Here is a 27,667-nt window from a genome sequence, read left to right as displayed (position 1 = left end):
AGAGAGGGAGGATGAGTTGTCCTTTATCCTGGCGGTCTCCTGATGGAGTTTTCAGGCTGAGCTCCATGCTCTGGTTGGGGCTCTTGGTTGGGTGACAGAGCCAGGGGGCTTGGGCAGTGCAGTCTGTACAGCCAGAGCAGTGAGAGGTGCAGCAGGAAGGCAAAGTGGTGAGGCCTGATAAGAGTGAAGAGCCCCTCAGATGCACCTCTGACAACCTCGTGGTCTCCAACTCTTCCTCCTCTGCTGTGTCAGGCATGTGAAAGGTGCTGATTTACTTATAACTAGCTGCTAAATGTGTCTATCACTGATATGGTGTTTTAAATGAATGTCATGGAGCAGATCCTTGTTGTACTGTCTGCTGTGACTACTGTATGAAAAAATACTTAATTTCATGTCACGGATGTTTCATCCTTGATCTCCCTGTGGATCCGACACTCTTGAACATAAGGAAGCTTTGGTATTTTCCCTGATACTGAACCAGCCTATTTCCCTAGGTGGCGCTTTGCTGCACCCAGATCTGGTGGACAACCGAGGTTGGGATTGCCTTTGCCAGGGTGGAGGAAGGCTACGAGAATGCGATGAAGGAATAGCACAAGAAGCAAGTGACCCAGCTGAACACCCTCGTTACCATGCTGATCGGGCAGCTCTCCAAGGGCGACAGACAGAAAATCATGACCATTTGCACCATCGACGTGCATGCTCGGGATGTGGTGGCAAAGATGATAGCACAGAAGGTTGGTGTTGGCAGTTCAGCACAGTTCTGTGGGTGCTGGAGAGGGGGCTTCAGGGGGCCCAACCACTGGCCATTCAGATCACTGCCGGTCTCAGTGGGAGACGTATGACTAAATTTATTTCTACAATGTTAGTAGTAAGTGTGCAGAAAGCCCCTGTAAGCCTGCAGAGCTGTGCTGTGTCATGGCCCTGCAACACCAACTTGTAGTTGCTGCAGATTCACACCAGGAGTGAGAGCGCGGCACTGCGTCCTGGTGCCAAGACATGTGCTGGTGGATGATGGTGGTGTGTTGGGAGGCTGCTGGACTCAGTCTCAGTTTTGACTTTAGAAAGTAAGAAAAAGCATTCAAGCTTTGTTCTTTGTAGCGTCCTTTGTCTGGTGTGGGGCCACAGGGACTTATGTGGGACTCCCTTCTCCTGCAACACCTCTCCCACACTACTCCCCTGTCTCTGACACCATGCCAAGTGTTTAGCCTTGCAGGTGGGTGGGAAGATGCCCTGAATGTATTGGGTTGTGGCTCTTCCCTCATCTGTGTCATCTCAGGGGCAGCCAGGCTGCTCACAGGGTTTCTGTCTTCAAGGCTCAGCTGGGCTCAGTGGTGCCTCGGTCCAGCCTGGGGTGAAGTGATGCATCTGGACCTGCCTGCTGGTTGTGCAGAGAGCGCTGGCCATGCCTGTCTTTGTCCACCTGTCCCCAGTCTGTTTCCTTGGTGCTGTCTGCAACCTCTTCCTTGTCTAGATGGCCTCTGCTCCTTCTCTCACTCTGGTTGCGTTATGAGACCTTCTTCATGACTTGCTGCTTCTTAAATCTATTCAGGAGTCTTTTTGTAAGGCTCTTTCTCTTGGCCATTAATTTTTTCCTCTCCCACCAATGTGGTCACTAATTTGGTTCCTCCCCTTTACTGATGGGAGATGGGGAGGTGACATTTCTCACCGCATTGCAAGGAGGCGGCCTTCCTCACCACACCTGCCTTGCAGTGAGGACCAGTCATCCCCCATGAAAATTTTATAGCAGTCGCTATTTTGGCCCCCGAGCTGCATGTGTCTGGCATCCCCGGCCTTCCTGTGATGGTGTTTGTGGGTGTGTTGCAGGTGGACAATGCCCAGGCCTTCATTTGGCTGTCACAGCTCCGGCACAGATGGTCAGATGAGGAACGGCACTGCTTTGCCAACATCTGTGACGCCCAGTTCCTGTACTCCTATGAATACCTTGGCAATACCCCTCGGCTTGTGATCACTCCGCTGACCGACAGGTAAGTCCCTGGGACACAATGTCATAGCTGGGCTTTGCCACACAGGTAGAGAGAGAGATGCCAACCAAAGATGGATTTAGTTCAGACACCTGTATCCCTCTTGTTCTGTCTCCATGTCCCAGCACTCCAGTGGTCGAGCTCTAACTCTTATCTGGTTTTTGGTGGTACCCTCTGGGGAATTTGTACATCAGATCCCTGGGTGGGATTCAGCTCACACATTAAAACACTTGTGGGTGTCTTCCTGTGCACAAGATGTCCACAGTCCATAAAGCTGGTGAGTCTAGAGAGCTTTCATCCCATCTTGAAGCAGACATCTACCTGGTTGCCTCAGTGGGGACACCTAGGGTTACTTGAGATACTCTGTGTTGTCCCACCTGGCTTCCAGCTGCCAATCCAGAAGTGTAAAAGTCTCCTATGGACCCCTTGTCATATCTCTCCACCCTATGTGACATTTCAGCAACCAAGAGCATCTCAGGTGGCTCTAGTCACCTGTGTTAGTCAGCTGCGTCAAGCCCCCAGGTATCATCAGGTTTTGTTGGCTATATTGACTACACCTCTGTGGCTTATACAGGTAGTGTAGATACTCACATGTGGACACCACCCCAGTGTCCATCATCAACATGATGGAGAAACTTTGGGACTTGCTGCAGCTTTGAGTTGGGTTCACTCATAGGCCACCTGAGCAGGTTTCTGTCAGTGACAGGTCTTCCAGAAAAGCTGTCCTTTTCTCATACTGCCTGAGATGTGCCCAATATCCATGAGTTGTATGAGGATCCAGAGAGAACACAAGCTGGACGTGAAGAGGTTTGGGCAGACCTTGGTGGAAGATGAGTATCTCTTGGAGAAAACAGAGCTGAGCAGAGGTGGTAATTAATGCCAAGAAGGCTTTCAGCTCAGACATGACCCCTGCTCACGTACAGCTTTTCAGAGGAGAGGCTCTGCTGAGTGCAATGCTCTAGTGCTATTGCCCTGCAGCCCACAGTTGACCTATTGGACATATTTCCTTTTTTCATTCATCATTCACTGTGAAAGATGTTACATCACCCTGACCCAGTCACTGCACCTGACCAGGAGCGGAGCACCTGCAGGCCCTGCGGGCACTGGCAAGACGGAGACTACGAAAGATTTGGGGCGAGCCCTGGGCATCATGGTGTACGTGTTTAACTGCTCCGAGCAGATGGACTACAAGGTATGGCTCCCACCTCGGCTGCAGTGCGGTCACATGGGGCTGGGGATGCTCAGGGCCCGAGCAAACCTGAAGGATGAGAGTAATCCAATGGTACCTGGGGTGCATTAGGAGAGGTATGACCAGCAGGTCAAGGGAGGTTGTTCCTTCCGCTCTGCTCTGCCCTGGTGATGCCACATCTGGAGTTGTGTCCAGTTCTGGGCTCCCCAGTTTAAGAAGGAATAACTGCACAGAGTCCAGCAGTGGGCTACAAAGATGCTGAGGGGTCTGGAGCTTCTTTCTTGTGAGGAGAGACTGAGAGAGCTGGAGCTGTTGAGCTGGAGAAGAGAAGCTGAGAGGGATCTGATCAATGGGATCAATATCTCAGGGTGGGTGTCAGACGATGGACCAGACTCTGTTCAGTGGTGCCCAACGCCAGGGTGAGGGGCAACGGGCACAGACTGAAACACAGGAGGCTCCATCTGAACATGAGCAGAAACTTGTTTGCTGGGAGGTGCCAGAGCCTGGCCCAGGCTGCCCAGAGCGGGTGTGGAGTCTCCTTCTCTGAGACATTGAAACCCGCCTGGACCCACCTGTGTGATCTGCTCTGTGACCCTGCGTGAGCAGGGCTTGGACTGGGGGATCTGCAGAGGTCCCTTCAGCCCCACCAGGCTGGGATTCTGTGATCACCTCTCTCCAAATCCCTGCTACACTCCTTTAAGCTGAATGCCTTTTCCTTCTCCTCCCGTTCCTTCTCTAAGATTTGCACAAGGTTCTTCAGGAGGCAGAGACCCGAACTATCTTCTCTGCCTCATTATGCATTTCCCTTCCTTTCTGGAGTTAGATTTCATGTGTAATTCTTCAAAAATGTTGGTCTGTTCAGTTGAGACCAAGGCTGTGCTGATAGTTGGACCCTGGTCGTTTCTTCTCGGCGTGCTCGCGGCCTGGCAGCCCCTGGCACGGGGAGGGACCTGTCCTGGTTTTCTCAGGATCCTCTCCCAGAATAAACCCAAAACATAGTGAACCTTCAGCCGCTACAGAGCACTGAATCATTAGGCTGAGTCTTGCTCTCTGCCAGTCTGGCACGGTACAGTGATTTTGGTAGCCTCGGATCATATTTCATTTAGCTTATGGGCTCTCCCAGGAAACGGGACCATCAGTAATTCAGCACAAGTGACCTTTAAATGAAACTGGTGCACAGATATATTGAGAAAGTGCAATTAGCAGATAAAGTGGCAAGCTGCGCAGAGCTATAAATATTATAATTGAGTTGTGCCTGCTGTTTCCATGCACTTTTCTAAATACCCACAATAGACTGTAAATTGCTATAAATAAACAGGCTGGGAAATAAAATCAATTTTTTGCTGGAGTTGATTCCATTTATGATTTCACTCTTGTGATCTTTGTTTTTGTTTTGTTTTTCCAGTCTTGTGGGAATATTTACAAAGGCCTTTCCCAGACGGGAGCCTGGGGCTGTTTTGATGAATTTAACAGGATCTCAGTTGAGGTCCTTTCTGTGGTTGCTGTACAGGTGAGTGGAGAAACACTCATAAATAAATACAAACAGAGCAGAGCCATTCTGCAGTCTTTGGAGCAAGGGTAAAAATGGCAATTGCATATTGCCGGTTTCAGTTCTGTGTATAGGCAGGTGTGGGATTAGATCTCAAGATTAATCACATGAATATCACAGCACTGCCAAGATGTCGCAGTTACGTGCTGCAAAGATATTTGTCACTTTTCTTGCCCCAGTTACAGCATTTGTGCCAAGACAATTCTTTGTAGCATCTTTTCCCAGACCACTACGCACCATGGCTCTGTACCTGTTCCTCCTCAGGAAAGCACTCGTGTCGTTAATCTGCTGTGAGATAATTGCAGCACATCGTTTCAAGACAGAGAAGCTGCCTTGACTTGCGGCTGCTCAGTCTGCAATGTAGGGAATAATTTTCACAGAGGGGAAGAGGGGTGTTTGGGGCAGATCCGCTGGACTTCTGGGGGTTCCTTATCACCCCTGGTCAGGCACAGGTTGTGTGTCATACTCAGGAAATGGGAATACATTCAGGATTAATTTTCTTAACCTGTCTCCAAAACTATATGGCTGTGGATTTAGTTCTGGTGTCTGTAACGACAGCTCTGCCAAGTGGCTTTGGAAGGTATTCCTGGCCAACTGGCACCATTCCTTGGAGGAATGTGTGCAGCCCCGTGGTGCTCCCAAAAGCCAGTGTCAGCTGGTGACACTCGGGAGCTGGAATCTGGGGCAGATCTGCGGCCCTTGCTGACGCGCTTGCCCAGGGTACCCTGACACCGTGGGATTAAACCTGGGACAGAGCTATTGGAGCGGTGCCCAGCTGGGCATGGGTGTTTCCCCTGGCGAATGGTTTCTCATCTCCTCTGTAGTTCAGCTGCTCAGTGCATTGTGTTGGTGAGTCTCGTGTGAAGCGCAGCAGCATCCCTGGAGAAGGGCTGGAAGGGAGACTGGCCTCCCCATCGTGCCAGAAAGTCCTGTGCTCTCGTGCTTATATATATAATCTGTCACTTCGCGTCCTCCTTCCCCTCCTCTTACCAGCCCATGAGGAAACCTGGCATTATTTTATACAGGGGAAGCCTTGGGGGGCTTCAGTGCAGAAAACTGAGGTGCCAAAGTGCCCAAGTTCTTCAGGATCCAACTGTCAGCTGAGTGCGTGTTTTAGGATCCTAATATCTGATTGAGGTGCTGAATTGTTCCTGGACTCCCTTTTGGGCTCAGTGTTATAGAAAGATATAAAGCTCAGAAGTTTCTACACTTCTGTAAATGTTTCGGTCAAAGACATTGTTCTTAACCCCTCCATGAACTCCTCATTCTTCTCATCTGTTTCACTCATAATTGGTACCTTATGTGGCATCCCAGAGAAGCCCCAGGCAGGTACAAGAGTTTATGTATCATTCCCTCTCAATTTCTCTTCCGTCAGGTCCTAGTTTAAAGTTGTCATTGAAAAAAAGTCTTTGAGGATCTTGAAATAAAAAGGGAAGCTGAACAAAAGAAGCCCAGGAATGACTCAACTGCTAATGGTTCCCTCGCTCCTGGCTGGAGCGTGGCAGCTGAAGAAAGCGGCACGGCCGTCATTCCATCATGGTGTCTCCTGGCTGCTGTTAGGAGTGTTACCATGGCGATGTTTAATTGGCTGTCTTACTCATGCAGCTGATGTCGATATGGTTCCTTACAGGGAAAAATTCGATTAATTGCTTTACTTTGAGATGGCAAACAGTAGTGAGGTTAGAGCGGTGAATAGAGAGAGATTTGCCCCTCGCTGAGGTGCTGTTTGCAGAGAGGTGAACTCTTCGGAAGGAGAGGAATGAGCAGAACAAAGCTGCAATCAGGCAAATATAAAAAACAATATAATATTAGTGAGTGAAGGTGTTAGGAGAGGTTTTACAGCTTCTGCCTTCTGGTTTTGGTTTTAAATCAAACGTCTGATGTCCCAAAATCTTTAAAAGTGATATCAAGTGGTCAGTTTACAACTGAGCTGAGGCCAAGCTTATTGGGAGGTGCTACCCCTTCTCTGGGCCTGGTCAGGGAACGGAGCAGGCACAGGAGGGTTTTGGGATGTCCTGAAGAGCAACGCTGTGTGGGGAGAGGTGAGATGGGTAAAGGGAATAATGGGCCCATATTGTGATAGACTTTGGGGAGTGCGTTTGGGTGTTGGCTATGTTGTGGATACCTGTACTGCCCTGTGTCTCGCTCACACATCAGACCTCTGCTGGGCTGGCTGGTTCAGAGATGGTGGAGCCTCTGGTGGTGTTTTTGCTGTGAGATGTGCTGAGCAGTGTCCCACAGGTGATGTCAAAAGCCAAGGTGAATGCAGGCAGTGCTGGGGACATTTCCCGCTCCTGAGTTGCTCTTCCTGACCCACGTTCATCATTGTCTCATGGAGCAAAGGTGTGAAGTCTTGCAACTCCTTTGCATTTTGACTTTCCACTCTCTTCAGCTCTTTTTTCTGCTTTGCCAGAGTTTGACTGAGATGGGAAATTGATATTGCCATGCTGATGTACTCCAAACAGTGTATAAAGCTTTATGCTGCCGGTAAAAAATAAAACAGTGATTAGCCCCATTTGTCACGAGGCCAAGAGTAACGAAGGAAGCACCGTTGTCTGATGTGTTTTTCATAAGTGAACGCTGATACTATAGTACTGTATTGATTTCTAGGTGAAGAGCGTGCAGGATGCAATACGGGAGAAGAAGAAATCCTTCCATTTTCTTGGAGAAGACATCAACTTAGTACCATCAGTAGGCATTTTCATCACCATGAACCCTGGTTACGCAGGGCGAACAGAGCTACCTGAGAATTTAAAAGCTCTCTTCAGGTGAGTCCAGGTCAGGGTTTGTGACCTGGCAGAAACTGTCTTTTGGAACATCCAGGCTCGACCTCATGTCCTTGGGGAATTCACTTGCATAGGGCATTCGCAGGTAGTTTAAGCCTTGCACAACAGGCCTGGGTCTGGGCACGCACAGGCAGGGCAAAGGAGCTCTGTCCCTTGTCGTGGGGAAGGCAGAGGGTGACCTGGCTCATAAAAGAAGGCCTAGAAGATGAAGCTGCAAATGCGCTGCCTGTAAGACCTGTAGTCAAGAAATACTTGTTCTGCAATGCCTCCTCACCTGTCATTTTAGGCCGTGTGTGATGGTTGTGCCAGACTTTGAGCTGATCTGTGAAATTATGTTGGTGGCTGAGGGATTCATCGAGGCCCGGGTGTTAGCCAGGAAGTTCATTACTCTCTACCAACTCTGCAAAGAGCTCCTGTCCAAGCAGGTGAGCCTGGTTCTGTGGCTGAGTGGTATGATGAATCTCCAAAATCAGCAGAAACATGGCACTGTGCTGCTCAGCTCCATGGCTAACGTTTCACAGCTTTTATTTAATGGCTGCATTTGCACTGGCTGCTGGGGGAGGAGAGGGTTGGTGATCATCGGAGCAATAAAATTTTCAGACTGCTTTACTGGAGCATCTGCAGGGACAAAAGCATTTGACCAGCTGCATTAATGGGAGACCTTTCAGTGAGTTTAAATGACACCATGTTTGGGGTAGTATTCAGTGACCTTTTGCTTTCCAGTCTCTTCCTATTGATTCTCCTGCCTGCAAAGGGTTTATGGTGTCCCTCTCTGAGTTCAGCCTTAGGCTGGTTCCAGGTCTTGTTAGAGTTACTGTCAGTGCAAAGCAAATCAGATTTTTCCGTGTCATTATTTGTGTAGATCGAAGCTGGGTCCAGAGGAGACCTTAATCAGGATTCCTGATGATACAAACCTGACCTTGGCTGTGCCAGCATGAGGCTGGGTGGGATATGCTCTGTCGCAGAAACTTGGTGCTGTGCCTTGAGGGGCCTGGTGGAAGCCATGGCCTCCCACACAGAGCAGTCAGCTGTCGAGCTGTGCTCTGGAGGGTGTCAACAGGACAGAAATATGAACAGTTGTTTGTTGGCTTGAGAGTTCTTCTCATGCCGTTTTGTGGTACTTTTTCAGCAATGTCTTTACTGACCCCTTATTCCTGGACCTCCTCTGAGACCAAACAGGCTTGTCATCTTGTGATGGGCAGGGTGGAGAAACTTGGGTCTTTGGGGCCTCATAATGGACTCACAAGCCTTTCACCTTGGTGGCTCCTGCAGATGCAGGGGGCTGGCTGGCCTTGCTATAGGTGCTTTATGATTTAGGTGAAACAAATTGCTTTGGTCTCTGGAGTGCAAATCCTGCTGCTGTCTTACTGCCAACTGTGAGCCCATGTGATGGTCTGAACAGCTGAATTATTTGACTCTTTAATACTGTCCCTGACGGGAATCTCACCTACTGAGATGGAAACCAGGTCACTCAGGCTGGAGAAGGTCTCTGGCCACAATGCAAATAACAGATTTAGATGTATTTTCATTGCTTACTAGTCTGGCAGTTTGGGAATGGTGGTTCTTCACCCTACATGGTACTGTCTAAGCATAAACTCATGCCTCTTTTTTTTTCTTCCTCTGGTGTAGGATCACTACGACTGGGGCTTGCGTGCCATTAAGTCAGTGCTAGTTGTTGCTGGCTCCCTCAAGCGAGATGACCCAGAGCGACCCGAAGACCAGGTTCTGATGCGCTCTCTTCGTGACTTCAACATCCCCAAGATTGTGACGGATGATGTGCCGGTGTTTATGGGGCTGATTGGGGATCTATTCCCTGCACTGGATGTGCCTCGGAAGCGTGACCTGAATTTTGAGTCGTTTGTGAGGCAGGCTGTGCTGGACCTCCGGCTGCAGGCTGAGGACAACTTTGTGCTCAAAGTAAGACCAAGAGATCTTCTGCTACACCCACATCGCCATCAAATCATTTGGGTTTTCTCAAACAGCTTTGCTTCTACAAAGAGAGCTCTGCACAGCATTGTCCTTGCAGGCAGATCTCGCTGGAGGGCAGTCAGCTGTGCTGGGTCTGAGGCAGCTGCACCTGCTCCTGAAGTCAGCACTGGATCAGTCTCTGGGCTTCCAAAGGGGCCGACTTTTGTAGGCTCATGAAAGTGTAGCCCCTGGAGAGCAGGGCCTCATCAGGTGGTGGTTGTCAAGTATAAACAGCGCTGAAAGTTTATCTGCAGGCTGAGGATTTCACCCATTGTGATTAGAGTGGCTGGACCAAACTCAATTGTCAAATCTGCTTGTGTCTCAGGGTCACGTCTTTCTAAAGAGGTGGCCCAGTGGGACCTATTTTATAGACCTGAACTTCAGTTTGGCATCTTTGTCTAAAATTTGGGAGTGTTTTTCTCAGGTGGTGCAGCTGGAGGAGTTGCTGACGGTGCGGCACTCTGTCTGCGTGGTGGGTAACGCGGGCACGGGCAAGTCTCAGGTGATGAGATCCCTGAACAGGACTTACCAGATAATGAAGCGACGTCCTGTCTGGACAGACCTCAACCCCAAGGCAGTCACCAATGATGAGCTCTTTGGCATCATTAACCCAGCAACAAGAGAATGGAAAGACGGTAAATGTCATTTCATGTCTGAAATATGTAGATAAAGACGGGTGTTTTTAATGAATTTCCCGAGCAGCAGCAGGGTGACTGGTTCTTCATGTGCAGGTCTGAGAGCCCAGGTGCTTGTCTGCTGCCTACAGCCACATGACAGTTTGTTGTTGAAAGGATACACAGGATGTTTTAGCTCTTTGATCTTCACATGGGAAATATAGCATAAGCCTACTTGATCCTATTGCCCTAAGAATAATTTTAATGCCCATTAATACCAACACTTACCAGTTCCTAAGTGGGGCAGGCAGTTTTTGGGAGTTGGCTGGACCAGTGATGGAAGAGATGTCCCTCCTGCACTGTGGTGTGCACTGGGACCCCAAAAAATGTCCCATCCCCAGGTTTTCATTGCTGATAGCACGCACAGCAGCCTTAACGTCAGTTTTTCCACTCAGTATGGCTGCCCGATCTCTGTAGCACACCAGCGTTTGCCAAGCTGTTGATCCTGCTTACTCCTGAGGAACATTTCAAACTTGCTGGAAGATTACAGAAAATCTGGAGTGGAAATGTTGGGTTGTGACTGATACATAAAGGCAGCTTCGATTTACGTGTGCGGCGGGTTTGGGAGGTGTGGGGGAGGTGAGGGAAGACATTACCATGAATCATCCACAGCAGCAGATGAGCTGCCACCCACCTCCCCTGGCCCCGCCATGGACCCTTCCCGACCCCCTGCTTTGCTCCAATGCCAGGTTAATTTCTTTCTAATTGTAATTAGGGAGCCTAAATCAAAGTGGCAGAGGGACGTGCAGGGTACAGCCTGAACTGTGCAGACTGGCTGCAGCAGTGGCTGCAGATCGAGGGCAGCGGTGACACCGAACAGCAGGAGGGACATTTTACAGGTGACTGTCCAGTGGTTTCTGGCCTGCGATGGTTTAAATGAGATAGTGGCACTCCTCCCTGAGCTTTCAAGGCAGATATTTTCTGCAGTAACCATTCCTGAAAATGTTGTTTCATGTTGTCAAAGACCAGCAAGGCAATCTTCACCACAGCCTAGCAAGAGGTGACCTGTTCCCTTACAGATCAGCCCCTGCTTTTCCGCTCCCCAGTTTTATCCTGTCACATTATCAGAAGTTGAAAAGGTCCTACATGTTAGGTGGTAAAAGGTCCCATATGGGAATCCCAAAAGTGTTCTTTGCAGAACAAAACTCTTCTTTTAAACCCCAAGAGAGCCGTGTGCTGTGGATGCACAAGGTCAGGACAGAGGCGCTTTCCTCTCCCCGCTGCCGCGGTGTATCCGAGGGAAGCCCTGATGCCCTGAGACAGCAACTGTTTCTGATGCTAATAATGTCGGAGTGGTTCCCAAGGCGTGTGTCCAGCACGTAAGGAACTGGCTGGAGGCAGAGGCGCTGAAGCGTTATTTTTGTTGACCCAGCCTCGGGATCACACACCTGTTCCAGGTGAGCCGTTCTGCATTTGCTGAGCACAAGCTTTGTCTTCAGTCAGATGGTGCCACCAGCTGTTCCTGATCTGGATCACAAAGAAATAGCTTGTCCTGGAGAAAAAAAGAAAAAAAAAAAGAGTTCTTGTCACAATTCACTGGAAGAGAGGCTTTTTTTTAATGTTTGCCTGATGTTTTTTCATGAAGACCAGCATCTCCCGAGGCATTTTCACATGTAGAGGAGAGCAATAGTTTTGTGGAGTTTTCATTTGCTCTGCAGTGCTGCTGCTCTATTCCCAGCCTTCGTGGTCTTCTTAACATTCATTATTCACTCCCCTTGAGACTCTGTATCCTCTCTCTCCTTGATTTTACCAACATTTTGTTCTGTCATTCAATGTCATTCTGTGCTTGTTCTCCCCTCAGTCTCACTAAAGCCATGACCCAGCGTTTAATGCATCTTGATTGCCCTGATATACTTTGAGCCACAAAAAAATATTTATAAGGATTTCCTAGGCATATTCAGGTGGTTTTCTCTGCATTGTATAACTCATGCCGCCTTTTGCCTTTGAGTAGCTACTCTACATTTTTCTTATCCCTTATGATTCTCGGTGGGAATGAAGCTCGTGCGTAGGTCGGCAATCATTTTCAGTAGTGATAACTGATAACCCTTTTTTCACTTTAAAGCAAACTAGAACCGTATTGTGATATAGTAATATTTACGTATAGGCACATAGAGTTTTGCATGTTTGAGAGGAAAGCATTAATTAGAGTAATTTTTACTGTGTTGCTGGAGAAAACCGTTAGAGCAGGTGTCAAGTTCAGTGTTCATCACCATCTTCCTGTCACCCTCCCAGGCCTGTTTTCATCAGTCATGCGAGAGCTGGCCAACATCACGCATGACGGTCCCAAGTGGATGGTACTAGAAGGAGATATTGATCCAATGTGGATTGAGTCTCTTAATACTGTGATGGATGATAATAAGGTAATGAATATAAGTTAAAGAAGGAGATATTCTTTGACTGCATGGCATGGTTCAGCCTAAAAATGCAGATGCTGAAATAACACCTCCTAGAATAATGCGGTTGTGTTTCTTCAGATACACCAAACAATATCACATATAGAAAATGGTGCATGAGGGGAAATAGCTCAAATCATGGTTTCATTGTAATTTCCCTTCCTGGAACTGGGCTCATGGATAATCACAGATGTCCTGATTGTAACTCCAGGCCCTTCAAAAATAGGGTGGGGTCATAATTCCACACCTTTTTCCGCCGCTCGAAGGGAGTGCTGTTCCTTTGAGTCATGGAAGACAGTTCTACTACCTGCTGGAAATCAGCTGCATTCCCTCAAGGAACTGTGCTGGCAGCAACCAAGCTTTTTAGTGCAAAGTGCTGAATGCTTTTCATTCCTGTTCCTGGGGAAGATGTCATTCTGTCTGTCTGTCTGCCCAATGCAGGTGCTGACCCTGGCGAGCAATGAGAGAATCCCTCTGAACCCAACGATGCGGTTGGTGTTTGAGATCAGCCACCTGCGCACAGCCACCCCAGCAACCGTGTCCCGAGCGGGTGCGTCCTGGCCTGAGCTCCGCACTGGGATTTGCCGTGAACCCAGGAGGATCTAGTGCCATTAACCAGTCTTCTGTTGGCCAACTTGACTCCTGTTGCAAGTACCCAACCTGAGATCACAGCGGCCGTGGGTGGACAGGGCAGGTTTCTGACAGACAAACTGAGGATCCTGACCCCAAATGCACATGTGGAGCTGCCATCATCCTGGAGATTTACCCAGAGCACTCTGACTGTTGGTGGGTGATCATGGCTTCAGCGTTGCTGAGTGCTCCTGTTGTGCAAAGCCCTTTGGATGGACTTTATGAGGAGAAGGACAGTATCTGTCTCAAAGAGTTCTTGATCTTCTGAAGAAGTGCATGAAGTATGGGAGAAGGGAATGGAGGTGTCCCCTAGTTTTACACATGGGGAAATGGGGCCCAGAGCAATGAAACTGCTCAGACAAGACAATGTTCTGAATTTAGGGCAAGGTCATGAAAAGCACCGTGGTTTCAAGGGTGAAGTTTCTTCACTGTTCATGTTTCTACTCTGCAGTGGGGCAGGAAAAGGGGGCAGGTAATGGGACGTCCCGTCATATTTGATAGGGTTTTAGTTGTGTGAAAGTACCTGGTAAACTCTGCTGGAAGAAAGGAACAGTTTCTGCTATGTCTTTACTATATGTTCTCTCTTACCCTGGGCCTAAAGGGATCCTGTACATCAACCCGTCGGATCTGGGCTGGAATCCTCCAGTGAGCAGCTGGATCGACAGGCGAGAGATCCAGTCCGAAAGAGCCAACCTGACCATTTTGTTTGATAAGTACCTGCCCATTTGCCTGGACACCCTCAGAACAAGGTACCATCTGATGAGTGATTGTGTCACCCGTGGTGAGGGCATGGGGACACCTGCCACTGTCCAGCCCAGCTGTGCTGCGCTGGGTTGTGCTGCACATGATCCTCCTTGCCCCTGGAAGCCCTGAGCATCATTGGCTTAAGCTCAGAGAACCAGCAGGGCGAGGTGGGCAAAGTGACGCTCCTGCCTGTATCGTGTTGGTCAGATCTGGTTTTCATCTGATTTTGATTTGATTTTTATTGTATTTCCTGTATCAACTCTCTATCTCTTGGAAAATAATTCCGGCAGATCCCAAAGAGAAAGCTTTTCAGCCTCCTGATGTGTCAGGCTAGACCTGAGCCCACTCCACAAGTTATTTTTCATTAAGAACTTGGGTATTTGGAAGGGTCCTAGTGCTTCTTGGCTTGATTTGGCTTTAAAGCAGTGTCCACAGGGAAGTCATGTGGTTCTTGCTTATCATCATGTGAAACCATTCTCTTTCTCATACTGTGGTGAGGACTGGCCAAAGTAGAGTCCCAGAAAACTTAAGGGAGCATCTCCCATCCTCTACTTGCTTCCTATAGTTGCACTTTCCTTTAAAAACAAAAGAAAAATCAGTGAGCATGGGAGATGTCAGCCAAAAGGGGGATGTGTCAGAAGGGTCTGGAATCAGGACTTAAACATTGTGCTAGGGAACTTCTCTCTGTGGGACCAAGTTGGTTTTGACTGTTGGTAGCAAAGTCAATCGGACGTTTCCCATTCTGTTTGCTGAACATTGTCTCAGAGCGTGAAATCCACGGGATTAGCTGCAGGCAACCCTGAGCTGAGTGTTTTGGTAGCTTGCTTAATTCAGAAATCGTAGAACCAACCTTTCAAATAGCTATAGTTACTTTATGGAGGACTTCAGTGCAGCTACAATATTAGTTTGGAATTCTGTAAGTGTAGCTTAAATGAATGTAAAATGGCAAGATGAAAGGGTTTATTTTATTACTCCTCTATTTGACCGCTTTTGAACTCATCGTGCTCGCAGGAAATCATTGCCTTTAGCAAGTCTTCCATTCTGCTTCTTTCAAGAAGATCAAAGTTTTAAAATGCTTGAGACTTCTGATTATTGTTATCACTTGTATATGTGCCGGTGCCAGCGGGTCTGAGTGTGAGAATGGGTGTTCTCTTTATTGTACCTGGGAATAGGACACGTACCGCTGACAAGCAGAATGCCAGTATTCTGAAAGAGCATTTCTAGTCTTCCTGGGTTGTGATGGACGTATTGCTTTCTAATTTCCATCCCTTAGATTTAAGAAGATTATTCCCATTCCTGAACAGAGTATGGTTCAGATGTTGTGCTACCTCCTTGAATGTCTCCTGGCAGAGGAGAACACACCTCCTGACTGTGCCAAGGAGCTTTATGAACTTTACTTTGTCTTTGCTGCCGTCTGGGCCTTTGGTGGATCAATGTTTCGAGATCAGGTAAGACGGAAGATGCCTCTTCAGCATCTTTCACACAGTTTGTTTGTGTGGTTTTGTGTTGTTTTGATTTCTTCATACTTTCTGAAACATAGTGCTATGCCAGTAATGCTGTTTTCCTGGGGCTCTCATATAGGTGATAATAAACTAGAAACACAACAATTCCTTTTACGAAAGGCCTCGTTATCCAGGGTGTAACACCACCGGAGAACAGCTGAGGGGTCAGTGGTAAAGGTGGAGGGATGTTTGCTTATGCAGATGCATTTCACTGGGGAGAAACATAAGGTTAACTTATGGAAGCCTGTGGATGTGCATAATGTGATCAAATTAAGACTGATTTATCAGATGGATGTATCAGTGGAGCAGTCTTTCAGCCTTCTGACTGCACAGGTAGACGTGCTACATAACACAAACCAGCCGGTGTTTTGTCACCAGGGCAGAGCAGAGCCGGAGGAACAACCTCCCTTGACCTGCTGGTCATACTTTTCCTAAGGCACCCCAGGTGCCATTGACTTTCGTGGCCACAGGGGCACACCTACTCTTGGGTGGTTGCATCCCCTAGTCAGAGGACGCCTTATCCTCAGATCTAAAGTGTGTAGTCCTGATGTCTGGGTCTGCCCACACTGCACTGCTGTCAAGGGCTTGGAGATCCACGTCTGATCTCCGCTGGGCTCGTGTCAAACTCTGTGTTGTCTGGACTATGCGGGAGGTCTCTCCACGAATGTAACACCAGACACCCCTGCCCAGCTCGGGTGGAGGCACTGCCGTTCTTGATGGCTGCTCAAGTGCTCCCAGGGGTCTCTTTGTGTGTTTTCATGTACCTTAACGCCAGACCTAGAGTGTCTGCTGGTCTCTTCAGATTTGCTCCATGCCAAGGATCAGATGCTTCAGGAAGTGCTGAACAACACAGCTCAAGCTCAGCTGGGTGCTCACTTGGTGCCATCACACCTTGTGACCATTGAATGAGCTGTGCGAGACCAGCTTCCTTGGTCCTTGTGGAGCCTCCATTTCCCATGTGCCAGCTGGGAAATACTCAGCCTTAGTGTTGCCAGTCTAGGATGACTTAAAGAAACAAAACAAAACACAATAAAGCCTGGGAAGCACTACTTGTCTTTGCTTCAGCAGTACAAGCGCAAGTATGCTGGTGTGCGGTGCTGTGGCAGCTGGCCGCTGTGTTCCCCATGCCGCACAGTCAGTCTCGGGTGCATCAGGCCGGGCTCCTGCCTGCGGTAGTGGCTCTGGGTGGGCTGCAGGAGCAGCTGCAGGCACAGCGACCCTCCGGGAGGCTCCGCCGGGAGCCTGGCTGTGCGTTACTGCCCGCGATGCTCTGTAAATGTCAGAGCTGAGAGTGCGAGGATACAGCAGTCCGAGCAATGGGGAGCCTGATGAAAAATGATCCAATATAAAATCTGTTTATTGCTTTCCACCGAAGGTGCCCTTCGCGCTGACCTTTCGCGGCCGAAATGTCAGGAGAAACAGTCTGGGAGGCTTCCCACTACTCGGTGCTTGTTGGTGGGTAGCGGGGCCCCTGTATGAAAACAGATGATAGATTTGCCATTTCCTGGCTCTGAAATTAGCGGTAATCCATATGGGGTTTTTATTAAGGAAGTGGTTTGAATTCCACACCGTTCTGGCAATAGAGCTGGGGCTGGAGTGGCTCCATTGAACCGCGGGGTCAGGGAGGGCGGGCAGCGCGGCACAGCGCGCTTGCAGGCGGTCTGGCTGTGCGGGGTAAGGGCACCCTTGTGGGAAAGCTTTTAGCAGCCACGCACGTCCCGCTCCACTGCGGGCGACTCTGCTGCCGCTGCTGAGGAGTTATAACAACAGGAGAACGGAGAATTACAGGGATTCTGCCTCTCTGAATAGCATGAGTCTGCAAAATCGTGGATACTGTTAATGTGTTTTTCAAATCCACTGGTCTTTTGAGGGACTGTGGCTCAGGAGGCTTTATGGAGGACACTTGGTTCAGTTCAGCAACAAACCCAGGTTTCCTTATGGAGGCCGAGCAGCCTATGGACAATGTGTTGGTGACCCCACATTGTATGGCTATGGGGAGGAGAGACCCGCAGGCACCCCAGGAACAAACTGTGCTGTTAAAACGGGCTAAATGATGCGTCCGGTATTTCACAAACATCTTTCTCACAGCAGTTTTCCTCTCCTCCTCCCCTCCACCTCTCTCCAGTTCCCATTGTCCACATGGGAAGGTGTTTGGGCAGAATGGCTGGCCCAATGTCATACAGGAGACCTAGGGCAGAGGAGGGGACTAAGCACATTTTGTGAGTCCTGACCCAGCATCTAAAGCAAAACTGTCACCCCAGTTGAAAAAATTCAGATGCTCCAAAATCTCCATGTGTAGAAAGATACAATGGGGAAAAGCAAGGAAACGGGTGCTTTGAGGGGAATGTGGCAGCGCAGAATCACGGCGGGGTCAAAGGGGCAGCCCCTCGCTGCTGCTTTGGTACGCTGGTGTCTGCAGTCCTGCTTGTCTGAAACGTTGTGGCTTGAAAAGAAGCCAGAAGACAACAACTCACTCTGAATAGAGTGGTGTGATTGATGAGGAAAGGCTTTGGTATGCATGCTGTGACTGACCATGAGCACAGATGTAGACGGATGTTGTGTCCTTGTCTGTTGGAAGAAGTAGGCACCAAGAATCAATCAAGTGGTCTGTTTAGTCATAGGCACGTATTTCTCTTTTTCAAATTGATCCATCTATCTAGTCTCAGACATACCAAGAGTGATCAACACAGAGGATGAATTATTTAGATGAATAAATAGGACTGATGAGCAGAAATGAAGAAAATGAAAAATTAGGCTTAATAGCAGGAAAAATGATAAGAACTTTATGCTGTGGAATATATTTTAAGGACTAATCCCGCTCTGGTGGACTGGGATAGATAACATTCTCCATTACTAATTAATTGATCCAGATTAGTGTATTTTCTCCACTTTTTGTCTTATAGCTTGTGGACTACAGAGTGGAGTTCAGCAAGTGGTGGGTGGCAGAATTCAAGGCTATCAAGTTTCCCTCTCAGGGCACAGTCTTTGACTTCTACATTGATCCAGAAACGAAGAAGTTTGAACCTTGGTCTAAACTTATTCCTCAGTTTGAATTTGATCCAGAAATGCCCTTACAGGTATGTGAACCTTGCACGTGTTTTGTCTGGGAAGAGCACATGCATTTTAGTGACTGTATGCAGGCATTTCAATTGAAGTCTCATTCGAGGTCAAGCACTTCATAATAAGAATGGCATTCCGTCCTGGTTTTGTTAAAAACAAGTTTCTCTTTTAGTGAATTTGCCTGTCAGGTAAAACCTTCATATCAGCTGCGTTTTCCTGGAGAACCAGATCCATGTTTTGGTAAACATAGCAATGGAATGTGAGGTTATTGATAAGGACAGATTCGCATCTCGCGAGAGGGGCAATGAGAAACAGGTGACCAAGAAACTGACAAACAGAGTATAACATCCCATTCACGTGAACACTTCATATAAAAGTGGGAGATCACGAGGATCTCGTCCATTTTGCTTATGGCCGAGATTAGGAGAGGACCTTGCTGGTCGTCCCTGCGAACTGAGGCCTCATGACAGACTGAATCCAGCTCCGGTTGGCTGCACAGTCCAGTCCAGGACTTCAGGTGCCAGCTCTGCAGTTGCTGGGGCTTTCAAGATTGGTTTTGTATATTTTGTATTATTTTCTCTATTCTTATTAGTAGCATTAGTAAAACATTTTTAATTTTTCCAATTCTCTTCTATCTCTCCTTCTTTCCCTCCCAATCACCTGTCCTGAGTGGGAATGGGGGAGAGAGGGGGGCTGAAGGTGGGGGAGAGGGGGCTAACAACACATCTGCCATGGTTGTATTGTCACCCCACAATCAAAACCCTTGACACATTCTTTATGAAGTACAACTCAATTACCCATCTTTCTTTACTGTACTTTGACTGTGAAGACTCATCCTCCATCCATCTTCCAGAGCTGAGTGATGCACATGAGGCGCAGGCTCAGAGACACCTATGAGCCAGGGCTGGTGTGCCCAGGGTGCGGGATGGAGGTGCGTTTGGCCTGCAGAGAGAAGCAGGATGTGGGACAACGTAGTGACAAAGTCCCTGAGACACCATCTCGTCATTCTGCGTGGCTGAAAATAGGGTTGTTTATATGATTTGGACGAAAAATGAGAGTTGCTGCAGGTAGTGAATTGCGTTTGCCAGCTATGCCTTTCTTCCCTTTTAGAGGTGCCACAGTGAGCAGATGACTTGTAAAAATTGTTACCATTTTAGCAAAATGTGTGTTTGCGGGGAGATCCAGATGTTGCTCTCAGCATCCCGCTGTCATTGTTTCGTCTGTACAGATAGTTTGACTTGAATGGTTGGTAGCAGTGTATTGTTCCCTTCCTAGCGCCATCTAGAAACTCAGGTCACCGCACTCATTCCTGGCTCTCCCAGTTTGATGTCTCCTCAGAACATGGCAGTGGGGTGGTGCCACAGATGGGTACACTCACCTGCTCGTTTTGCCCCTCTCAGGCTTGCCTGGTGCCCACCACCGAGACGGTCCGTGTGCGGTACTTCATGGACAGGCTCCTGGAGCGCCGGCGCCCCGTGATGCTGGTGGGCAACGCCGGCACGGGGAAGTCTGTGCTGGTGGGGGACAAGCTCTGCTCACTGGATACGGACGCCTATGTGGTGAAGAAGGTCCCGTTTAACTACTACACCACCTCTGCCATGCTGCAAGGTAAGACAATGGCTGAGATGTGGGGCTTCTGCCTGGCAGGTCACCAAATTCCTGGGGTGTCCGTCGGGGTTTGGAGCTGGGTGTGCACTGTGGGCACTGCACTGGCACCCACTGACTCTTAAATCCCACTGTGAAACTCACTGGTCCGCAGACTCCTGGTTTTATGGAAAATGGCATTTCCCAACATGAGGGATTGAATTCTGAACACCACGACTCTGGTTCAGGGCTGTGCAAAGCACACACTTAAATCTGCTGCTGTTCTCTACAGCACACAGCTCGTACTTGACTTGAGGTGTGTCTTTAATACGCTTGAATTTAAGCCCGTGCTGAATAGAATGGGTTGCTTGGCTGGGATCTAAGCTGTCCTCAGAGTGCAATGATGGGAATTGCATCCCAGTTGTCAGTGAGGACAGTGCTAATGGGGATGTGCAGGTGCTGCTGGTTCCTGGGCTGTCCCCCGCATCCTGATGCAGCCCCGTGTGCTCCCACGGAGCGGGTGCCACATCCCACCGCCCCAGGGGACACGGCTGCTGACCCTGGGAGGCTCTGACCTGGGGAAGCCCATGAGAATATCTTTGATGAGGATTTTGGCACATCAGTGAAAGATGAAGTTTGAGACCAGGATAAGGTCAGTTCTGCTGTGTAGTCTTTTCACAGATGAAGAGAAAGAGGGAATTGTTGAAAAGTGACTCATTTTGGAATGGTATTTTCACTTTCAGTTGACCTAAAGAGAGAGGATAATTTTCTACATGTATTTATTAATCAGGAATGAAACAACCTTGCTTGTTTTGAGTTGAACAACAGCTGTGGGTCACTGTAAACCAAAATAACTTCCTTTATGGAGTTTGGTCTGACCCAAGTGTCCTGAAATCCCTTTACTCCCTCTACAGGACCAGCACCAGTGAGACCAAGGTTTTAACCTTCACCATGTGGGTTTTTCCTGGCCAGGTGGCCCTGGGGCGAACACGCTCACGGCCATGAGCATCACAGCCCCTGTCTGTGCTCTGCTGGGCTCCCGACACTGCAGATGTTTTAAGGAAGGTGTCAGAGTTTAAAGTTGCCCTGTGGGACTGATCCACTCGCAGAGGTGACAGCACAGGCTCAGCCCACGCTGTGTCACCTGGGGCTGTGTCGTGGAGTCACGGCAGCTTTCTGGGGCAGGTCTGAAGGGTTTTGGGTCTTGCTAGTGTGTGATGGCTGCAGTCTCCCTCCTCCCTCCCAGGTGCCCCTTTGCTTTTTTCCCTGTGTTGGGGTCTCTGCAAAATGCCCTTGAGCTGCTAAATGGGCTGAGCTGTCTGGCTGGCTGTCTGTCTGTCTGTCTCTCTGTCCAGCTGCCTGGGTGGGGGACAAAGATGCTGAGGGACCTAGAGATTCTTTCTTATGGGGAGAGACTGAGAGCTCTGGGGCTGTTGAGCTGGAGAAGAGAAGCTGAGAGGGATCTGATCAATGGGATCAATATCTCAGGGTGGGTGTCAGAGGACGGACCAGACTCTGTTCAGTGGTGCCCAACGCCAGGGTGAGGGGCAGCGGGCACAGGCTGAAACACAGGAGGCTCCATCTGAACATGAGCAGAAACTTGTTTGCTGGGAGGTGCCAGAGCCTGGCCCAGGCTGCCCAGAGCGGGTGTGGAGTCTCCTTCTGTGAGACATTGAAACCCGCCTGGACCCACCTGTGTGATCTGCTCTGTGACCCTGCGTGAGCAGGGCTTGGACTGGGGGATCTGCAGAGGTCCATTCAGCCCAACCAGCCTGGGATCCTGTGATTCTGTGAATGTGCAGCCGTTTGTCTCCAGCTGGATGGGCGAGTGTGTGCAGGTGTTATTTGTACAGGCAGACCTGGCACCGTGTCCCTGGTCATGAGCTGTGGGCTGAGTCAGTGATTTTCTTCCCCTGCACAGAGGAGCAAGTTGTCTTGTGTGTGGATGAAGATGTGGTGGTGAGATTTGCATTGAGAAGCATGATTTATACTGCTTGGCCTGGATCCCTGCTGCTCATTTTTTAGAGTTAATTTGTCCCTTTTTGTGTAGTTTGTCACTTGGCTGCTTTATTCTTTTCCCCAGCAGGCACATCTTTAAATTTGTAAAACATGGGCACAAAGTAATTTTGGATTTTTTCTTACTTAAAAAAGATCCTAACCTGAGTTCCAGTAGTTCCTTAGACAAGGTGCCTGTTGCTGCAGAGATGTATAAGATGCAGCCCTTAGGGGAAGCAGAGTTGTTGTTCAACCCATCCCTGCATCCTGTGGCTTCCAGAAGCGCCGTGTGCACAGGGGTTAAAAGGAGCCCAACACTCTCTCTGCCTGAACCTGGGGCCAGTTTGGGGATTTTCTGTAGTTTATTGTGACTAAATACCACATTCTGTGGCATTTGCCCTGGGCCTCGCTCTGCTTCGTGCCCTCTTGGGCCTCTGCCCCTCCATCAGATGTAGCCCTGACTTCTGTCATTCAGAGAAATTGCAATAAATCTTGTGGTTTTTTTGTTTGGGTTCTTTTTTTCCCTCTCCCTTGCTCACCAACCAGAAGGTACGAGGTGTCCAGACTGTTTCTTTGAGGTGCTGGTTTGAGTATGTGTCAGGATCTCACACAGACACACCGCCCCTTATTATTATTGTGAGATACGGCTTTGAATTAAAATACCACTTCCACGAACATGTCACTTGATCCCCAGTAATTGCATTTCAGTGTGATGAATCTCTTGCGTACTTGTTTAACCTCAAAAAGGGCTGATTTTATATGTTAATTAGGGACTAATTAAATTTAAATGAAATGCTTATTTGAAACACTTAATTTAACTTGCTACCAGAAATTTCAAATATTGTGGTTTTATTGAACGGGGAGAGAGGCTCCGCTGAGGAAAGATTCATCATTTTTCGTAGCACAATCCATTCCTTTGTGCAGCACCTGTCTGTGACAAGAAATCAGCTGCGTTTTGAGTGGTGAGCAAGGCGAGCTGTCTGCAGTGCACCCAAGCAGGAAAAACCCAGCGTTTTGAAAGGCCTGTGATCTGAAACAAACCAACGGAATATAAATCTTCCTTAACAACTTTTGCACGTGATAATAAATGGCTTAAAAAAACTCCCAGTCCCGTTTACATTTGCCAGTCTTCCCTAATTACAAAGAATTGCTACTTACCGTGTGCTGCTTTATAGCACCTTATAGGTCTGTTGCCAACCCAAAACTGCTAATGAAACAAATTCTTCGAGTAAGCACAGGGCAGAAAACCCACCCGGGGTCTGGGCAGAGGAGCGTTGCTTCCGTTTGCTTTTCCACTTACTGAGACAGTAAAGGTTGCCTGGGCTGCAATCAGAGGAATCAATAACCTATAGAACATGATGTGCAGCGACGTGGGGTGATTTTTATTAAATATCAGCCCAGGATTATAAATATTCCCCACGTTTTATGAGCTAGAGCAACATATGACCCCAGCCTTCTGCTAAAACAAATTAAAGTCTTCCAAGGCTTTGAAATGCGAAACTGTTCTCTCCGTGCTTTCCTTTGCGTGTGCGTGACCCTACTTGAAACTAGGTGGTAATTTGACAGCTCGTGTTGGAATTAAGTCTTGTCACATTATCTGGAGGGTTGGGTAACGCTGGTGAGAAGATCAGGGAACTTATGATTATTTGATGCATTTAAATAAAAGTGTCATGTTGGTTGTTCTGAAGATGTCCAGGAATTTGGCCCTGAGATCGCCTATTTTTGTCTAACAGGGTAAAAGATGCATATATTCACAAAACCAGCAGCTTTGCTCGTGGGCTTCTGTGCCCACAGCATCCATCTCCCTTTCTCCATCGCAGCGCCCAGTGCCTGCTGCCCTGGCCACGCTGCAGTTGCCGCATCGCCGGGGCAGGCAGCAGGGGACGCTCACTGCTCTGGCACAGCCACCTCTGCAAGCAAGATTTCGTTTAAAAAATTATGCAGAAGAGATTCAAAAGGCTTTATCTTGCATGAAAAGCTCTTGTTTGCTCTGAGGTAGACATGTTTTGTAGCAGACGAAGTTTGTTGTATTTTTGTTTGGAAGGAAGAGTTGAGAGCTTTCTGATTTAAGTCAAACCAAAGTGCTGACCAAGGGTCCCTGCAGGGCTCCCAGCTGCACTGTAGAATCATAGAATCAGTTTGGTTGGAAGAGACCTTCAGGATCATCGAGTCCAACCGTAACCCAGCTCTAGCACTCTAGTCCCTGAGAACCTCATCTCCACGTCTGTCCAACCCTCCAGGGCTGGTGACTCCAGCACTGCCCTGGGCAGCCTGTTCCAATGCCCCACAGCCCTTTGGGGAAGAAATTGTTCCCCAGATCCAGCCTCAGCCTCCCCTGGTGCAACTTGAGACCATTTCCTCTGCTCCTGGCGCTTGTTCCTGGGGAGCAGAGCCCGACCCCCCTGGCTCCAAGCTCCTTTCAGGCAGTTCAGAGATCAGAAGGTCTCCCCTCAGCTCCTGTTCTCCAGCTGAACCCCCAGGCCCCTCAGCTGCTCCTCATACAGCTGCAGCTGGGGGACATCTCAGCTCCTTGAGGGGCCGCTGTAGCTACACACAGCACAGCATTGAGCTGGGCTGAGAAATCATTTTTATTTTGCAGCAGTTGCTCTCCCAGTAGATGAGCTTTGCACCTCTGCCTCCCTACAGGTATGCTTGAGAAACCTCTGGAGAAAAAGGCTGGTAGGAATTATGGCCCTCCAGGTACCAAGAAGCTCGTGTACTTCATTGATGATCTCAACATGCCCGAGGTGGACGCTTACGGGACAGTGCAGCCCCATACGCTGATCCGGCAGCACCTGGACTACGGCCACTGGTAGGAGCCTGCTTGGGCTTGGTTGTCGGAGACCTTTTTGTTCAGCTCCAGTGCTGGGGAGTGGGTTTGAGAGAATCTCAAAGCGTGGGTCCCTCTTCCCATTGCATACTGCTGGGCTAGAGCTGGTTGGGAGGCTCTGGGTGAACTGAGAGTTGAGCACCCTCAGGGCTTCCCCTGTCCCCAGCAAACAAATTCACTTAGAATCACAAAACGTCCTGAGCTGGAAGGGACCCGCAAGGATCATCGAGTCCAGCTCCTGTCCCTGCACAGGACAACCCCACAGTTCACACCGTGTGTCCGAGGACGTTGTCCATCGCTTCTTTAATACCGCTTGATTGCTTACTCATAGCTGGGTTGAGAGGAGCTTTGCTCTGCTCTTGCTGTGGCTTGTGACTGTGGTCCCAGTGCAAAGCCTGCGAGGGGAGCGCGATGCTCGGCCTTGCTGCCCCGCGACGCTGAGAGCAGAGGCGGCTGTGGATTTGGCCTCAGCTGGGGTGAACCCCCCTGCTGTGAGCACCTAACATTGTCTTCTGTCAGGCAGCAGCAAACAACCATTATCTAGGCAGAGGTGATTTGAAGGAAAAGCAGTGACTGTTTTGGAAGGAGATTGGTGTGTTTTACACTTTAGCCAGCAGCTCTGTGTGGGACATGAATATTTGCATCTCTCCACAGGGAATACAGGGCAGGGACGCATTGCAATTTCCACTCTCCTCAGCTGTGTGCATGCCTGAGCTCTGCCAAAAGCTTCCGAGGAACAGAGACAGTGGAGCGGAGGCAGAAATCTTGGGCTGTGGGTGTCAGGGAAGTCAGGCAGATAGAGGGTGAGGGAGCTGCGAGGGAGCGTTGGAGGCACAAGGGGCTGCAGCGAGGAGTAGGGGGATGCAGTGAGGCGCAGAGGGATGCAACGAGGTGTGGGGGATGGAGTGAGGCATGGGGGATGCAGCGAGGTGCGGGGGGATGCAGCAACGTACAGGGGATGCAGCGAGGTGCGGTGGGATGCAGCAACGTACAGGGGATGCAGCGAGGTGCGGGGGGATGCGGCAACGTACAGGGGATGCAGCGAGGTGCGGGGGGATGCGGCAACGTACAGGGGATGCAGCGAGGTGCGGGGGGATGCGGCAACGTACAGGGGATGCAGCGAGGTGCGGGGGGATGCGGCAACGTACAGGGGATGCAGCGAGGTGCGGGGGGATGCGGCAACGTACAGGGGATGCAGCGAGGTGCGGGGGGATGCGGCAACGTACAGGGGATGCAGCGAGGTGCGGGGGGATGCGGCAACGTACAGGGGATGCAGCGAGGTGCGGTGGGATGCGGCAACGTACAGGGGATGCAGCGAGGTGCGGTGGGATGCGGCAACGTACAGGGGATGCAGCGAGGTGCGGTGGGATGCAGCAACGTACAGGGGATGCAGCGAGGTGCGGGGGGATGCGGCAACGTACAGGGGATGCAGCGAGGTGCGGGGGGATGCGGCAACGTACAGGGGATGCAGCGAGGTGCGGTGGGATGCGGCAACGTACAGGGGATGCAGCGAGGTGCGGGGGGATGCGGCAACGTACAGGGGATGCAGCGAGGTGCGGGGGGATGCGGCAACGTACAGGGGATGCAGCGAGGTGCGGTGGGATGCGGCAACGTACAGGGGATGCAGCGAGGTGCGGGGGGATGCAGCAACGTACAGGGGATGCAGCGAGGTGCGGGCGGATGCAGCAACGTACAGGGGATGCAGCGAGGTGCGGGGGGATGCAGCAACGTACAGGGGATGCAGCGAGGTGCGGGGGGATGCAGCATGCCATGGGTCCCCTCCCAGACACATCGAGGCCTTCTGCCCATGTGCTCAGCGGTGCCCACTGGGCACTGTATTGCATGCAGGAAGTTATCATCTCACCAATATAATAGGCTCAGGTAGGATCTCTCAGCAAAGCATATTTTATTAACGATTTTGCAAGGTCGGGTGTTGCACCTAAAGGTAGGCACACAAAACAGGGCAAAAAGCCACTGCTTATATCCACCCCTAATCCCAACTGCAAATTCCCTCCCCAGTTCCCCGTTGGTTGGGTACGGCAGGGTTTACAGACTACCTGACACTTCCTAGCTGCCAAGGCTCAGTTTACCTGTCTCACGACTCCATTCTAATAACCCTTCCCATTATTTCTTTATTTTCATTGAAGGTGTGTTTTCTTGACTGTCTGAATTTTAACCACTGGAATGGTTTTCAATTCCTCCACACCCGCTCTGGGCAGCCTGGGCCAGGCTCTGGCACCTCCCAGCAAACAAGTTTCTGCTCATGTTCAGATGGAGCCTCCTGTGTTTCAGTCTGTGCCCGTTGCCCCTCACCCTGGCGTTGGGCACCACTGAACAGAGTCTGGTCCATCCTCTGACACCCACCCTGAGATATTGATCCCATTGATCAGATCCCTCTCAGCTTCTCTTCTCCAGCTCAACAGCCCCAGCTCTCTCAGTTTCTTGTCACAAGAAAGGTGCTCCAGATCCCTTAGCATCTTTGTAGCCACCGCTGGACTCTCTCCAGTAATTCCTTGTCCTTCTTAAACCAGGGAGCCCAGGACTCCCTGTCCTCCCCCGGCAGCAGCAGCCTGCTGACCCTTGTCATGTCCCACCTGGCGCTATGGTTGGGGGAAGTGTGACTGAGATTTGTCAGTCCCCTGGGTTGGAAAAAAGTACATACAATCCTGAAGGTCCACAGACAAAAGACCTTTATTTTTTGTAGCTTGGTCCAATTGGCAAATGACTCAGTGGCAGAAGGATTTATGTTACTTAAGCTCAATCGATAAACAGTTTAGCAGC

At 49.7% G+C, this 27,667-nt stretch overlaps 2 protein-coding genes across 4 annotated transcripts; both read left to right on the top strand.

The window, feature by feature from the left end:
• The first annotated feature begins 470 nt into the window (after positions 1–470).
• LOC139825836 (dynein axonemal heavy chain 9-like) lies at positions 471–9,849 on the top strand. 3 transcript variants are annotated; one of them, XM_071800163.1, is made up of 7 exons: positions 471–734; positions 1,825–1,985; positions 3,057–3,174; positions 4,577–4,681; positions 7,331–7,488; positions 7,793–7,931; positions 9,136–9,849. In XM_071800163.1, exons 1-7 carry the CDS (start codon positions 630–632, stop codon positions 9,649–9,651), a joined length of 1,302 nt encoding a protein of 433 aa, XP_071656264.1. In that variant the 5' UTR covers positions 471–629; the 3' UTR covers positions 9,652–9,849. The 3 variants fall into 3 exon arrangements, with proteins under 3 accessions (XP_071656264.1, XP_071656263.1, XP_071656265.1); XM_071800162.1 differs by having other exon boundaries at positions 3,018–3,174; positions 9,136–9,846; XM_071800164.1 differs by lacking the exon at positions 4,577–4,681 and having other exon boundaries at positions 3,018–3,174; positions 9,136–9,846.
• A 55-nt stretch (positions 9,850–9,904) lies between these two features.
• LOC136113821 (dynein axonemal heavy chain 9-like) lies at positions 9,905–24,887 on the top strand. Its single transcript, XM_065859056.2, has 8 exons — positions 9,905–10,109; positions 12,381–12,508; positions 12,983–13,091; positions 13,773–13,920; positions 15,189–15,363; positions 18,321–18,494; positions 19,878–20,085; positions 24,703–24,887. Exons 1-8 carry the CDS (start codon positions 9,980–9,982, stop codon positions 24,870–24,872), a joined length of 1,242 nt encoding a protein of 413 aa, XP_065715128.1. The 5' UTR covers positions 9,905–9,979; the 3' UTR covers positions 24,873–24,887.
• The last annotated feature ends 2,780 nt before the right edge of the window (positions 24,888–27,667 follow it).

The sequence above is a fragment of the Patagioenas fasciata genome, chromosome 29 (assembly GCF_037038585.1).
Source record: "Patagioenas fasciata isolate bPatFas1 chromosome 29, bPatFas1.hap1, whole genome shotgun sequence".
NCBI classification, from domain to species: Eukaryota; Metazoa; Chordata; class Aves; order Columbiformes; family Columbidae; genus Patagioenas; species Patagioenas fasciata.
This window is presented reverse-complemented; position numbering and strand designations above follow the sequence as displayed.

Bases quoted from the DNA above. Each gene is read 5' to 3' on its own strand.
- LOC136113821 (XM_065859056.2), top strand. From the start codon at position 9,980: ATGAGATCCCTGAACAGGACTTACCAGATAATGAAGCGACGTCCTGTC. The intron at 13,092-13,772 runs GTGCGTCCTGGC...CTGGGCCTAAAG, and splicing joins AGCAACCGTGTCCCGAGCGG to GGATCCTGTACATCAACCCG. The intron at 20,086-24,702 runs GTAAGACAATGG...GCCTCCCTACAG, and splicing joins CACCTCTGCCATGCTGCAAG to GTATGCTTGAGAAACCTCTG.
- LOC139825836 (XM_071800162.1), top strand. From the start codon at position 630: ATGCTGATCGGGCAGCTCTCCAAGGGCGACAGACAGAAAATCATGACC. The intron at 735-1,824 runs GTTGGTGTTGGC...GGTGTGTTGCAG, and splicing joins CAAAGATGATAGCACAGAAG to GTGGACAATGCCCAGGCCTT. The intron at 4,682-7,330 runs GTGAGTGGAGAA...ATTGATTTCTAG, and splicing joins TTTCTGTGGTTGCTGTACAG to GTGAAGAGCGTGCAGGATGC.